Source organism: Falco punctatus, assembly GCF_963210335.1.
Source record: "Falco punctatus genome assembly, chromosome: 3".
NCBI lineage: Eukaryota > Metazoa > Chordata > Aves > Falconiformes > Falconidae > Falco > Falco punctatus.
The window spans coordinates 107,852,129-107,867,802 of record NC_137582.1 but is presented as its reverse complement, the minus strand read 5'-3'; the positions used below and the strand labels follow the sequence as shown (position 1 = coordinate 107,867,802).

General features: G+C 43.9%; 1 protein-coding gene across 1 annotated transcript in view; it reads left to right on the top strand.

Annotated features, from left to right (window-relative positions):
- The window catches only part of LOC308061405 (E3 ubiquitin-protein ligase MIB2-like), a 77,395-nt gene that overhangs the window by 40,908 nt on the left and 20,813 nt on the right, over positions 1-15,674 (top strand). The window contains 8 exon segments of the mRNA XM_080381329.1: positions 719-867; positions 1,525-1,681; positions 2,384-2,538; positions 3,174-3,300; positions 4,689-4,919; positions 6,633-6,811; positions 8,622-8,806; positions 9,582-9,647. Coding sequence (XP_080237455.1) covers positions 719-867; positions 1,525-1,681; positions 2,384-2,538; positions 3,174-3,300; positions 4,689-4,919; positions 6,633-6,811; positions 8,622-8,806; positions 9,582-9,647 — 1,249 coding nt within the window.

Genomic DNA, 15,674 nt, shown 5'->3' with positions numbered 1-15,674 from the left:
TTCCCCCCCATCCCACTGCCAGGGTGTGAGGGGAGTGAGCAAGCAGCTGCGTGGTACTTAGTTGTCTGCTGAAGGTTTGTTAGCTCCTTCATCTCTTCTCCTTAGCCTCCCACTGATTTCAGTAGCTTCTCTTTTGTTGTTGTTTTTTTTTTTTTTTTTTCCCTTGCCTTTCATACAGCCTCTCTTTGTTTTTCAGTCCCTTTAATTCTCAAGAATTAAGCACTTCAACACTGTGGTATACCCTCCAGCCATTGTGCCCAATAAAGTACCTGGAGTAACATGGAACAATGGGGACTTGGCATCTTCAAAGCCTTATGCAAAGCTAATTTGATCTCCTCACATATTTTCCTATTGGGAAAGGAATTGTTGGCAGAGATGCTGAGAAGTATTCTGCTCGCAGGCATGGAGGGATTTTGGCATCAGGGCTGCAATTAGAGCCCTGGCTTCTAGCTCAGTTCACTCGCCTCTCCCTTCTTGACTGAATGTGCAGTTCCCTTCCCCTTTAGAAATAATCCAGAACAAGGTCAGCCTTGTTGTTCCTGTACATAAAGTGAAGCCGACGGGGCACGGATTCTCTTTTGCAGCCTCAGAAATGCTACTGTTATGCAGCTAGTGACTCCCATCCTGCTCGGCCTGCTCTAGAACAGAGCTAAGGCCTGAACACAAGGCAAGGTCTTTCCTAACCAAGCCGTTTGCTGTGTCTCTGCCCTTCCTGTAGGTCGACGCAAAGAACCAGGGCAGAACTGCCCTGCAGATCGCCTCTTATCAGGGGCATCTGGATATTGTGAGGATTTTGCTGCAGGCACATGCCGCTGTCAACCTGAGGGATGAAGAGGGCGATACAGCACTGCACTACGCAGCTTTCGGGTAGGAGATCTTTCTTCTTGTGATCCCCGATTACAAGACCTAAAGTGCTGCAGAAGGACATTTCCAGATATAAATGGGCAGTCTGTGTGGAGGATGCGTGGCTGATGGAGGCTTTTCTTTGATTTTATCTTCTGTTAGAAATCGGCCTTTGAGCTTCAGGGCCACAGATGCATTTCTTAGTGCCCTGATTTAACCTCCTCTGCTAGGTCAGTTTCCATGCCAGAGATCTTGAGGAGGAATCAGAAGTGATAAGGGGGTTTTAGTGATTGCATTTTTTACAGGGGGATGGAGGAGTGGTTTGTTTAGTTGGGATTAATTTGGTTGGTTGATTTCTGTAAGTGCATGGTTTTCCAGAGCAAGATGAAGGGTTGAATTGTCTTGTCAGTTACCAGGGAAGAATTACTCACTAAGACTGGGAGATTCTTGTTGATTTAAGGTAAAGAGAGAGCAGATTCTAGAGTGCAAATTAGGAAGGTTTTGTTATGTGGGGATTTTTTTTAATGTGTTATTTTGCTTTTGGGTTTTTTAAATACTAAGAGGAGGTGGGGTGAGGTTAAGAGGATACAAAACCCAAAAAGGTTCTGTTGCCTTGCAAGAAGAATTCACTGCCTGCACAGGACTGAATCTAATCTGTCTTACTCCTTGCTTTTAAATCAGAAACCAAGCTGAGGTTGCCCGTGTTCTTCTTGGTAAAGGAGCCAGTGCAGACCTGTTAAACAATGCGAAGTGCACAGCATTGTTTGTTGCTGTCAGTCAAGGATTCACAGAGGTGGTGCGGACCCTCTGTGAGTTCAACTGTGATGTCAACCTTCCAGTAAGTTTTGGGGTTTTGTGGGATTTTGGGAGAGTGTTTGGGCTTTTTTTTTTTGTTGGGTTTTTTTTTGAGGCAGTGAAGTGCTTCTTTATGTCTTACACCATTTGTTGCTTTGTAAAATTTGAAGGTCATTCTCTTCAAATCCACTACTGTGCATTTGCACAGAGGAAGTATTCCTCTACCTTCAGTACTGTGAAATTCCAGGTTTGAGTCTGCCCGTTCACCATCGTGAGTTTGCTCAGCTCAGTCCAGTAGTGCGCACTCTGCTGTGCTGGACTTGGGCTTCCAGTGAGAGCTGACCTGCTGCTAATTAATGTGTCGTTGAAACACTCCTGTTCCCAGCAATAAGGCTTGGTGAGATTTTTTTAAGACTGGCATTTAGGAACTTGAAGGGCAGTGATGGTGAATTGGACCCAACCCGTTTTTAAGATGTGCTTGTATGATGGTGGGACTGGATGGTGCTGGGTCAGTCCCTCAAAGCTAGTTAGGAATGTTAGCACCTGTCTACTCAGGAGCTGGTTTCAAGCCCTAAAGAAAAGGTTTCTCAAAGGCTATGAAGCTGCTATGGGTGCTAGGGATGTTTGGCCTGGAGTTGATGTGACCTGGTGACACTATAACTTCTTATCTTGAACTGTCCCTCAGGGTGAGCTATTTCATTTGACACTCTGATGTAGGTAATTGTGCTTTGGTATCCTTGTATAGGATTCCCAGGGAGACACTCCCCTGCATTATGCTATCACTGCAGATTGCAAAGTCGTTATTGAGATTCTCACTGAAGTACCCAACATAGACTTCACTGTCCAGAATTGTCAAGGCTTCAACCTGCTCCACTATTCTGCTCTAAAAGGCAACAAGCTGTAAGTGACTTCTTTTCATTTCTACTGCTTTCACAGATGTTTGCTCATGCTTGCTGTCTTAAACAGTAAGAAGGTAGCAGATGTAGTTCTAGATAGCTAGGAAGGAGGTGGGTGGTTATACATTTCTTGGGTGTAGATAAGGCTAGGTATAGCTGTTGCCCTCCTCTGCTTCATGTATTTACAGGAAACTGCTGCCTGCTTTCCCCATCCCATCTTCCTCATACCTCTTTAGCTTGACTAGATAATCTGTCTGCTTCTGGATAGTCTCCTTAGATGTTTGGGTTCACGCATGGAAGGACAGGAGGAGGTCTGTAGTAAACAGTATTTGAAAAGACCGTGTCTAACTGACAGCCTCCGGAATTCTTCCAGAGGGATAAATCTTCTTGTTATTTTCATAGCAGTGTGAGTTTATCTTACTTTATTAAATGACAATTGAGGGTTTCTGTTTTATTCTTTTAATTTAATCTGTCAGGTGGAGGGGAGTGCTCTGCATCACAGGTGCCAGCTCCTGATGCTGCCTATAGAAACATGAACATCCATATCTGCTGCGCAATAGAGGCAGGCCTGTGTCTTCTGTATTGTTTTCCTTCCTGGTAAAGTAACTCTTCCATCTCTGTTAACCTCCAACACTCTAGAGCCATAAAGAAGATACTAGCAAGAGCTCGGCAGCTGGTTGATTCCAAAAAGGAAGATGGCTTCACTGCCCTGCACCTTGCTGCTCTTAATAATCACAAAGAAGTGGCAGAAATTCTCATCAAAGAGGTAAGAAAGAAAACAAAACCATCACCAACAAAAACTCCCATCTGTGCTGCTGCCAAACGTCTACATTTCCTAAGCAGTGTTGAGTTAATGCTGGGACTCACAAGAATGTCTGTGTCTCTTTGAGGAGCTGGCATTGCTTTTCAGACTTTGAAGAAAAGAGGTTGGCATTCCTGGGGGTATTTTCCTTTGGCACTGGCAGTAGAGGAGAAGGGTATCTTGCAGGCTAGAACAACGTGGCTTGGAACTGGAGCTTGCTGGAAAATGTTCAGTGAAGTGGTGGGTGTGAAGGGAAGAGACATCGGAATAGCTCATTAAGGAGTGTGTAAATCTGCATTCAGAACCTTCCCTACCACATAGGTCCATGTCAGAGCCCAGTTTCTCTCGCTCCAGGTATATGCTGAAGCTCCCCAGCTACTGGTTGTTCTGTGGTGGGTTTCTCACTCTTCATTTTCACGAAAGAATATCTGAAGGCATGTATTCCATTTGAATGCAGAACAAGTTATTTTGACATGTTTGCTCCAGGTTATTTATCTTTCTTCAGTCTTAAGTTAGTGCTAGACGTGCCCCTGATGACCATTGTTGTTTAGCAATGAAAATGGCAAACTGAAGGATGACAATTTGACTGGCATTTTGCTGTTGATTTTTGTGGAGTCAAAGCTAGCCTCTGTCTCTGCTCTCAGATGATAATTGGCCATGAACGTGACAACTACGTGTCAGCACTCCTGGTTTGTTTCTTCTCAGTCATTTGTTGGCTGAGTTCCTCCATCTTTACCAGGGAATCCAAACCACTACAACAAGGCTTTAATGGATTTACAAATGAATGCTGTAGAGGAGTGTCTGTGAGCACTAACTACTTAGTACTATGCTTTATTTCTGGCATAATTGCTGCATTAGCATAGCCGTATCTTTAAAGGCTCTCTGTTCTCTAACCCTTGCTGCTGTCTTCCTCTGCAGACTTGGCAGAGGGGCAGAGTGATTCAAATTTGAAGTTTTTTCACCTCTTTGCTTTGAAGAGGGGAAACCAAAGCACCACAGGCAGCAAGGAATCAGTATTGCTTAAGAGGAACTAGTCCATGCCCGTTTGCTTGGAGTGGTTTCAAGATTTGTTTGTGTCAGGGAAGTGATGAGTTGTCATACCGAAGTCATCACCAGGATTATGTTATCTGTGTGTCAGTTGGGCACTTGGCTTCTGATCCTCTCTTTCTTGATGTCTGAGGTGTGGGGGGCATATGACTAAGTTACGGAGTGCTGGGTCATATAGCTGTCTTGGAGATCTCTGTACTGCTGTCCTGACGAAGAGGGACTTGAGACCTGGGGCCTCAACAAGCCCCACAGCTGCAGCACTTTTCTTCAGCCAAACTCACCCTCATGCAATTCTTCTCTTCAAGGGTCGTTGTGATGTCAACCTCAAGAACAACCGCAACCAGACACCGTTGCACCTGGCTGTCATCCAGGGACATGTAGGGATGGTGCAACTGCTGGTCAGCGAAGGCAGTGATGTCAATGCTGAAGATGAGGATGGGGACACAGCCATGCACATTGCCTTGGAACGGCAGCAGTTAATGTCACTCATGATGGAGAAGCGTGAAGGAGAGATGGGATTGTCCCTTCTTTCCAAGGTGAGCTGGGAGCAGGAGAAACTCTAGCGCCAATGGCAGGAAAATGCATGATGTTAAAATGAGAGCAGGTAGTGGGGTCTGAGGGGACAGAGGAAGGCACGGAAATTGTGTAAAGCCACTCCAGATGAGGAGCGTGGAAACAAGCCTTCTTGCTTGTGGGAAAGCAAGAATAGATCCTCTGAGGGTACGCTTGAATTTATAGCACGAAACTTCACATAGTCAGACAACAATTCATACTGTCTCCCTGATATTTTTATTAGCATTGTGTGCTTCTTTCTTGACATGGGAAAGGTCATGAATCCAGTTGTAGAGCCAAGACTCTTGGGTTTAATTCATGCCCCAGAACCACAGCAATTCATTTCTGTCTTATGGCATGGAAAATATGAGGATAGCTAACCACATACGCTGCAGTTATCTGCAGTGTAGAACAGAATGTGAGAGGTGAGATGTATCAGGCTGAAGGATAAAGATTATGTTGTCACAAAGCCTGAACTGGGTTTCACTGTGTGGCTCTGTATTCAGGGATATATAAGGCCTTTCAGGAAATGCCTTAGAACTAGAAATCAGCGCATGATATGTCAAAGACTGGAAGCTTAGTCTGGTTTTGGCAAAGATTAAATTAGCCCTTCAAAGTGTTCTGCCATCCACTTAAATACCAACACATGCACACACCCAATTTGCAGTGCATATGTTGGTTATACTTTATGGGTGGAGTGAGAATGATTCTGTTGTAGGGATAATTTAGTATACTGGAGAATCTAGCATAAATTTTTTTAAAATTGTAATTTGAAACGAACAGAATCAATTAAACCAACATTCTAAAGGGCTGCATGCTGTGTGCCAAACCACCCATTCCTCCTTTCTAGTTGAAAAAACCCTAGCGCGTTGCTCTTCTTCCATTCTGCTCATCACCAAGCTACTAGTGTTGATAGGATGAGTTGATGGCTCAAGGCTCTTCTGAAGATGCTCCAGCCTCAGGTACTCGGGCTCGGTCAGCCACTGACATTCCAGAGACACCCCACACCAGCTCAGCAAACGCTTCTTTCTTCTGAATTTCTTTGCCTGGAAATATGAGCAAAGGGGTCAGCTGCAAGGGTGGGTTTTATCTCACTCAGCCTGCCTAACAGCTTTGCTAGCTGTTGGGTCTTCGCTTGTGCTAGGGACAGCCAATAGTCCTGGACACAGAAAGTTTTAAAGCAACATGACAGATCGGTGCACGTCATTCCCAATACCGTTTACATTACAAGGTCTGGACATGTTAGAGTCCTTCATGTCTAATTTTACTTGCTCTGATCTACCTGCCCTGGTCTTCTAAGTCAGTGGAAAATGTTTGTTGACTTTCAATTAGTTGGGATAATGTACACAGAAACTTGGCTTTTTAAATACCTGTCACTTAGGTCTCCATACACCAGTTGTTCATGAACTGGTATGTGCTGTGGTGGCTTCAGTGTACTTCCTTTTCACTACCTGAAGAAGTGAATGCCTATTACTATGATTAGTAATAATTAGCATGAGTTAGGTCCAGTCTTATGCACTGTTGTTCCTGGAATGTGAGATTTGAATCTGCTATTTACGTGCTGAAGGATTTTTGTGTTTTCAAAAAAGAATGCTAAATTGCACTTTCAGATTAAGACTTTGTTTAGAATTTGATACAGATCAAAGCCACATAACAGAAACTTATTCTCTTAACAGAGAGTGTTTCTCAACTTTTAGCTGCAGGCTTCTGGCTTTCTTGGAAATGTAGAGCTGAATGTTGGAACTGCAATTGCATGTTACTTAGCACAAGAAGGAGCAGATATTAATTATGCAAACCATCGGGGAAAGTCTCCTTTAGACCTCATTACAGATGGAAGGATTGTCCAGATCGTGAAAGACTTCTCACAGAAATTCAGGTAAGCCATGTCCTCTGGAAACTACCTACAGCGTACTTATTTGCAACATGCAGAGTGCTTCCACAGGACTGTGGTGTCACTGCATGCAGCTTTTATTCCAGGAGGGATGAAGCATCTTTGAAACACTTTGGATGTCAGTGTGAGCACCTCCTGTTTCCTCTGGAGCTGGTTGCTCACCCTGTGTTTCTGGAGGGGTTATTTAAGGGTATATGCTGCCATTTGAAAGAGTTGGAAAAAGCAGATTAATACTGCTTGGTGCAAACTTGGCCTCCTGATTTACAGAGAGCCCTGAGGCAATCTCAGGAGACTGGCCACTGAAGCCAAGAGCAACTTCTGTCTTGCAGAGTAAATTCTGGGTTGTGGTTTATTTTCATTGGATTCTTCAGTTGCAGGTATTTAAAGTCTAAACAGAGAGGAAGTGCAACAAAAGAGTGGGCACCAGAATCTGCAGAAATTATTCCAGAGCTAGATAAATGCCTGTTTTTCAGCCAGTAAGAGAAATAGCAAAGAAAATGCCAAAGGGAGAGCTGCGAGTCCAAGATGGCTTTAACTTGGGTTCTGAGAAGCATTTGTTTGGATTTTGACTTTGCAAACATGGAAGCAGGGTTCTGTTTGATTGGAGGGCACAAGACCCACAGTCATGTTACCACTGGAGGAAGAGCCATGCAGCAGCCACTGTAATTGGCCATGTTTCTGGTCCACTGTAAATAACAGGTGAAATGTTTCCCTTAAATATCTTCTGTAGGGATTTTTGTCAGTGAAGTATATGTTGGATAAAGGGGTTTTTTGCTTAAAGAATGCTGGTTCCTTCAGACTGACGTTTCTCGTACAATGTACTGGTTTCAGCTTCTGTGTTGAGGTTCAGCTGGAGGATTTCGGGGCGTGTCTGCAGGGTTAAGGCAGCCACTGCAGACTGAGTCTGCGTGCTAGACCATAGGCCTAAGCCACTATGGTGTGTCCCAGCATTTTACACAGGAGCCAGCAGAACAAGGTAGTTAGCTGTACCTTCGTCAGCTACTTGGTTAGTCTGACTGAAATTAATAGGTCTAGAAGGGGAAGAGTGTCTGGGGTTTATACGCATTTATAATGAAGTTACTGCCACTTTGCTAGGAAGCTAGATAGTAGTTTCTTCCCAGAAACTTACTGACTTTGCATGAAAAAACCAACACGCACCCCTTCGCAGTACTCCTAGTGGGCCAGGGATTTCTTGGCAGTATTGAAGACACATTTGCTAGTAAATGACCACCCTTGTCCCTTCTGTTCAGTCATCAATGATTCTTGCAGTTTAAGTAGTAGGTCTAGCTAGCAGATGATCGGCTGGCAGGAAAAGTAATAGGCGGATTGGGTGCTGAGGGCTCGTAATGCCAGGACAGAAATCTGAATCTGAGCCTGTATTATGCAAGAGGCAAACTTGGAGACAACCACCCCAGGCACTTTTCAGGAGCATGCAAAAATGAAGGATCCTTAGGACTGCACTTTTAAAATAGCTCCTAAAAGCTGACTGCTCCCAGGAGGCGATTGTACCATCAATACCTTACTGTTGCCCTCCAAAAGAGCACTTTCAACCTGTGTAAATATTAGTCATCTCTGCTCTTTCCCTTTCTTTTTAGATAAATCCAGTCAGAATCCCAGCTACTAAAGACTGAGTTGGTCCCACTAGGGCAGTGAAGGTTTACAAGTTTATGCTACCTGAGCATCTGCTGCTCTGTCTCCATGTGGAGTGTTTTCCAGCGATCTATACAATGTTACCTGGTTGCTGAAGGAGAACCTGAAGTGCGTGGCTCAAATTTTATTACGTTTGTGGTTGCAGGGAACAGCAGATTTCTTCAGACAGCTCAGCCATCACCTGCAGCCTTCGCCGTGTGCACACTACCCCCAACACAATGACCAACCTTAGTGTCTCGAGTGTGGCAGTCCCCACAGAGTGCCTGGTCTGCTCAGAGCTGGCCTTGCTCATACATTTCTTCCCATGCCAGCACAGTATTGTCTGTGAAGGTAAGTTCATTCTGTGTGTGTGTGTGTCTTTTTTTTAAATTTTAGTTTCCTGTTCTACCTAGCTTCCCTAGCTGGACTATCATAAATCAAACTCTGTTCAGACACAAAGCTATTGTGCTGTTTATGTCCTGAAACAACCCCAGCATGATTTCAGCGCTGCATAAGATGTCTAAAGTTATCTATAAAAAGCATGGGGTGTTCTGACTATCTGCTGATTGGGACCCCAGGCAGCTTTGCTTGTGCTTATAGATGCCCTGGGTAATTCAGAAGGAAAGCCAGATGTTTCAGTTCTAGCAGGCATTGCTTTTTCCATCAAAAACCTCCTGAGAAGGATTTCCTTCTCTGGCTTTTGTTACTGGTTTGCATTTCATTTGTTTTAATGGCAGCCTGCTCAAACATGTCAGCAAGTTTGTTATCTCACAAGGCACTCACAGTCTGACCACAGGGAATTTGGTAAGGACTGTGTGCCAGAGCTGCATCCTTTTCCCTCAGAGCAAAGGGCTGTTTTGATCCACAGTGCAGCAGTTCCAGTAGCACAGAGTGTTGAGGACTTAAAGGCGTTGGTTTTGCTACTGGCGTAGGAAAGACAAAACCAAGAGACTAGGATGTAGCTCAAAAAGAAGGTAGCGTTCTCATTTCCATGCAGAAACAATCTCTTAATCATCCAGGGAGGTCTCAGGTTGTTCAAAGCTGATGTTCTTGAGTCTGTCGTCTTCCTCTTCATTCTATCATCAGTGAGCTTAATTGTAATCTCTTCTTGTATCATGCATGGTAGAATGCTCCAGGAGAATGAAGAAGTGCATCAAATGTCAAGTGACAATAACCAAAAAACTGAAACAAGGTATGTTTGCTGTTCCTATTGTTCAGTGCTGCGGGAAGGGTCACATTAGTTTGAGCAGCATCAATGATTTTCAGTGAAATAAGCATAAGGAAGAGGAAGGGAGATGACGTTTTGTTTTGGGTTCTTTAGGGGAGAGGGGGTTGTGCCTTTTCCATTGACCACCTTTAGAGGTAGATTCTCTCAGGTGTTGTGGGCCAAGCTCAAGCTGCATAGACAGGAGAGGACATTTGACAAAGCTTGTCCTGTGCGTGGCTTCTTTTGCATCTTGAAAGCAAATACTAGGTTATCTATGTGTCAGTCTAACCATTTTCACAGGCGGTGATTTAACAGTGAAAATCTGTGAGAAAGGAAAAATTACGTCTTGTGAAAGCCTTGCTTCTCCCTTGGCTGAAATTACAGTGCCTGTGCGGGACTGGCATTAGCCAGCTGTCCAGGAATCACTGAGCTGGGTTGTTTTGATAAAGCTTTTTAGCCCGGTTCTAAAAGATTGTCTTCTGTTCACCTTACTCAGCATCCAGAATGAGCAATATCATGCATGTCAGCAAGCTAGAAGCAGGTTTGCACCTGCCTTAGATTTAAGGTTTCCCACTGAAGCTTCTTCCATAGAGGTGATGAGAGTTGATGTCTTTGTAGCTGAGATCACTCTTATGGCAGGTGCACGCGCAAATGGATTGCATGTCCTGCTGCTCATCACTTAGTATTATGGACTGCTTTGTTGGAGTCAGGTTATATAGACTTGATGCCTTGAAAAAAGCACAGGGGAGCCAAGAGCCTGTCACATGGCAATGGACGTATACAGCTGACAAAACCAGAAATCCTTTGGAACTCTGTAATGCAAGAAATAGCAAGTCTACTTGACAGTAGACAGGAGCATTTGTCTTTGTTACAGACTGGCAGCAAAATAATGATGAGAATTCCAAATGAGCTATTTGCATGCAAATTTCTGCTGGAGGAGAGGAACATCAAGGTCTCTGAAAATCTCAGCAGGATGTCCTTATCAGTGATGTCTTCAGTGTTTGCCTTTAACAAGCTCCCCATCCCCAAACTTGCTTCACCTTTATGGATTTGAAATCACTTCTTATACCACTGAAGTGTAACTAATTCCAGAATACTGGGGGAAGGGACGTCTATATCGAAGTGTAAAGCTCTACCTAATCAAAAGTTGAGGATCAGAAGATGAACAGTAGGCTGAAAGCTGAAACAAGGAGGAGTCTTACTTACTTAAGCTAGCAGTTGTCCAGGATTTGATGTTTTTTCATTTCTTAGTGTTGACCAAATTACTCTTATTTGTATAGTTTCTTATATGCAAAAGTCAATGTAAGTGATGTAAAATGGTTTCTTCCTGTTCTACCATGTATGTCCTGAAAGACTTAACCAGAAATTTAAATCCCAGACGTGAACAGGAGGTTGAGAGAACATAGTACTCATAGCACTGTAAGTGTTGCCAGACTGGTATGGCAGAGCATTACAAGCAGCTTTGAAAGTTTTAACTTGAGGGTAGCAGCAGCACATTCCAGAACAAGGCAGGGCATTTCAGACAACGTTTTTGTTTCCTTTAAAAAAAGCAACCAAACAAACAAAAACATACACTAACCAGCTGAGCAACTACATGGAGGAAAGCAACGCTGGCCAGTCCGTAAAAAGCATCATCTCAGGCTTTTTTTTTGAGGAATGCCTGGATAAGGCTCAGTGAAGAGAGTTTAGTCTGAAGGAATTGCTACTCTTGAGGGGCAAAGTCTTAATTAAAAAGACACTGCATGAGGCAGAGCACACTAGTGACTAACTGTCTTCCTGCTCTCCACCCCTGCAGACAGCACCGAGGTGGAGTGCAGCCCAGGCTCTGAATCCACAGATCAGAGGAAGCTCATGGAGGAGCTGCAGAACCGCTACCGGCAGATGGAAGAGCGCATCACCTGCCCTATTTGCATCGATGACCAAATCAAACTGGTCTTCCAGTGTGGACACGGCTCTTGCCCAGACTGCAGCACAGCCCTTACTGTCTGCCCCATCTGCCGGCAGGCTATCCGGGAGAGGATTCAGATCTTTGTCTAAGGATCCGCTTGCTTCCCTTCCTGTTCCCACCTCCCTCCTTTACTTCCTTTTTGTTTGCATTATAGATGAGAAGCGCTAGTCAGGCTGTCGAGTTTGGCTACTGCAAAGCCATCCTGAAAGAGGGAAGCAAATGACTGATGTGACTTGGGTGGAGGTGGGGGGAGTCCCCTCTACTTGCAGTGTCATAAGGCCGAGGAGTGGTGCTTGAGGGCAGGCAGCCCCTCACACTGTGCTGCTGATCCATCAGAAAACCTGAAGTAAAGACCACCGAGCTGTCTGCTGAAGGTGTAAGACACTTTCAGACCAGATGCGAATAGACTTCCATATGCAGATGTTTTCAACAGCATCCAACTCGGGTGACTGCATCCTGTCTAGTGCCCTGCAGTGCCAGCTCTGCAGCCTTGCGTTGCTCTGGAAGCAGATGCTGTAGGATATACCTTACACCTTGGCAGGCAATGGCAAAGCATACGCTTACACTTGACGTGAGGAGATACCGGAGGAGATGGGTCATGGTGTCAGTTCTCCCAGCTGCCTGTCAGTGGTAGGGAGGTAATGTCCTAAGACAGCATGCTCTCTGAACTAGTGCTTGTGGGCTCAACAACAGCCTGGACTGGCAAGAGGCAAATCTGGATGTAATGAGATCCTAAAGACAGAGTGTGTGCCTTAGAGATAAAGTAGTGAACACTGATTGGAGAAAATATGTTGTTACAACAAATATTTCTAACCTCTAAGTGACACTCTTCCATTATTTTATTTTTTTTTGGCACAACTGTGTGTTCAGAGACTCCTGAGCTTTCTATCCATAATGCCAAAGGCAGGTGTTAAATACTCCAATCAAAGTGTAAAGAAAATAAATAGTAATAATTAAGACATGAGAAAAAGGGATTTCATTTTTGTTTCTTTGTTTTGCAGCAAAACTTAATAAAATAAAATATATATTTTCCTGAGCATTAAAATGAATGTACAAATGGTAGCTGAAATACGGATCCAGTTGTATTGTGTTTTCCAACTGTCTGACTGAAGAAATATTATCCACTGAGTCCATCCTGTAAATTAACTGTTGGTGAAAGTGGCAGCCTGTAGGGCTTGTGTGCCATGAGTGTGAGTATATATACGTACATGTTTGCGTGTGTGGTGTGTATCTTTAATGACACAATTATACACAAGCGTACTGTTTGTTAGATATTACAAGCAATATTTAAACCAAACCAAACAACGGTGTTCCTCTACTATCTTTGTTCATTAGCAAAGAGGTGGCAAATCTTGTAAAGACATTTTTAACTTTGTGGAATATATGGTAGTTACAGGAATACTTAATACTTCTTCCTTATCGCTGCTTCATAATCACTTGGTGTTGTGACGAAGTCTTGCATCACAGCCTGTGACTCCTATAGATAATCTTTGTCAAAATACTCACTTGAGGCACTTACGGTTTCAGTGGATTTTTTGAGCTATGGAAATGGATCAGATTTAATGCCTAAATTATTTGGTTGGGTTAGATTCAGCACCCAAAAACCCTAACGCTGAATTTCAGAATCCGCTTTGTTAAAAATCAGAGGTGCAGGTACTCATTTACTTATTCCCTAGAAGTTCACATTAGTGTAAATTCCTTTGGAATAAACCAGACATTTCCCCAAAATGTTGGCTGTATTGTGGTAGGGCAGCAATAGAAAAGTGCCATGCAAAGGCTATTTTCCAGAAGTACAAGACTGAGCCATCTTTGTCATGTAAGAGCTGCTTTAACCACTATTTGATGCAGGTTGATAGTTTTCCAGGCTATATATTACCCCAACCCCACTCTAAGCATTTTTTTGAAATACAGTTCTTTTACAAGCCTCTACAGCAAATCCAAAAGCAGTTTAGTAAAGGTTAAACTGATTGATGCTTCGTCGTGTGTGTTAAATGTATGTGTGTGCTGGCACTTGGGGAAGAGGGGACAGAGGTGGCAAACTGTTCAGTATCTGTTGTGTTATTCTCCTCTTTTATGCCTAAGGTGTCATTTTATTCAGGAAGAAACAACAGGGAGCATCTGCTTCATTTTTAAAATAATTTCTTTGGCTACTAAATGAAGAAAGGCTTCCAAGTGATTATTCTCCCTAAAGGAAAAAAACTGTAGGAAGACTGCAGCCTTTGACTTCCAAGCTGTGCAGCTGTTGCAGAAAATGGAGATTATTTTTCTTCTTTTTTTTCCTGGCTAATGAAAAGAGATTTTGTAGGGAAAGAAGAGCTTCCCTCAGTTTTATGTTTTAACTTTTTAAAATGCAAGTTCCTTCTCAAGATCTCCTGATCTTGTTTTTATGTCTGAAATGCATTGTATGGCCAAGATAAGAGATGGAATTTTGCACAGCATAATGTACCTGGTTAAGAACTACAGGAATGGTTTGTAAATGCAGCAATCAGGTTGGGAGTCTGTTCTTTCATTTCGCTGTTCCTTCTGTGACTGCTTTTGAGGAGCAAGAGTTGAGATGTTAAGCGCCATTTTGACCCTTTCATTTTCCTAGTAAGAAGAAGGGAATTCCTGCACCACAACAGAGAAGAGACAAGCTGGTCAGTGGAGCCACAGGAACAAGAGCTCACTAGTAGAAGGCAAGCAGATGCCCCTATGGGCCACGTATGTTTTTGGTAAGCTTTGCTCCCCGTGGCAGGCTCTGCTCTGTGGGAGTCTGAGGCTTTGGAGAAGTGAGGGAGGTTCTGCCGTTTATCTTTCCCGATAAGCCCGTTTATGTGGAGGGCCAAGGTCGGAGAGTGACTTGGAGCTGTTGAGTGCTCCACTGGGTGAAATGGTTAGTTTTACGTACTTGCTAGTTTGTCTAGTTCATGTGTGATCTGGCCTGTACTCTCAGCCTGCAAAAAGAGTTTCGCTGCTCCACTCCAGGCTTGCATCTGAAGCACAAGAAGGAAAAGCGAAAAGCTATCTGTAGTAAGCAGGAAAAGAGCCAAGAGCCTGGACTGAGATTAGGGGCTGCATTAAATTTAGCTGGAGATTATTAGAGGGGGAAAAGAGGGCACAAGGTGGGGGCAGATGTTCCTCCCGTTTCTCCTTTTGCTACCAGTTGGTATTCTTGCTGGTTATACGAGTAGCAACGGGCTGAAGAGAGGCAAGGAAATGAAAGAGCAGTAGGCAAATGCTCTTTGAAGACAAAACCTAAACATTGTCATTAGTTTATCAGTGTAGATAGTGAGTAACTTTCTGCATGGTGTTTATTACCAGTTGATTTCCCACAAATGAGACAGCAGTCTCCAGAAATGAGCTGGGGGGCTCCTTGTTTCCCTTGGGGTGCCATCTCTTGAAAGGCAGCTCAGTACCTTGCAGCAATGTACGTCAATGGCTTCGAAAGGGAAAGACCTCGCTGAGGCTGGTGTCAAAGTCTAAATACAAGGTGGCAGCTCATCTCATACTTGGAACCAGGGTTTCTGAAGCACTTCCCTTGGGAGTGTGCCCAAAACTCCATGTTCTACAGATGGCATGAGTCTGAGGGAGTAGAGAGAGGGAGCTTGCATGTGGAGAGGTAGTTGGGAAAAGAATGCATCTTGCTATATGGACTGTGTTCCCACTAGTCCATGCTGCTTCCAAACCAGGAGGATTGGTATATCTATAGATGGCCTACAGGTTATTAATACAGCCCACCAAAGAGCAAGAACAAAAATAGCCCCACCCGGGGAAGCAATTCTTACTCCCTTATGGACACGCTTTATTATCTGTGTGTTGAGAAAAATTTCTCCCTCATCTTATTCCTGAAATTCCGCTCGCTACGTGGCCATGACTGGAGTGCTGAGCTTCTCACTGGGGTCAAGACCATGTCTCTTTGGTAACACAAGGTCAGGCCAGTACAGGCACTTCTGTGAGCTGCAGCTCCAAATTGTCAGTTAAGCAAAATATTCCATTTTCTTTGCCAGCTGGAGCAAGCCCTTGTTTTCAGCTCATTTGCTATTCAGCAGACCATGGATTTTTCTAGGAACATCAGCAGATGCTGA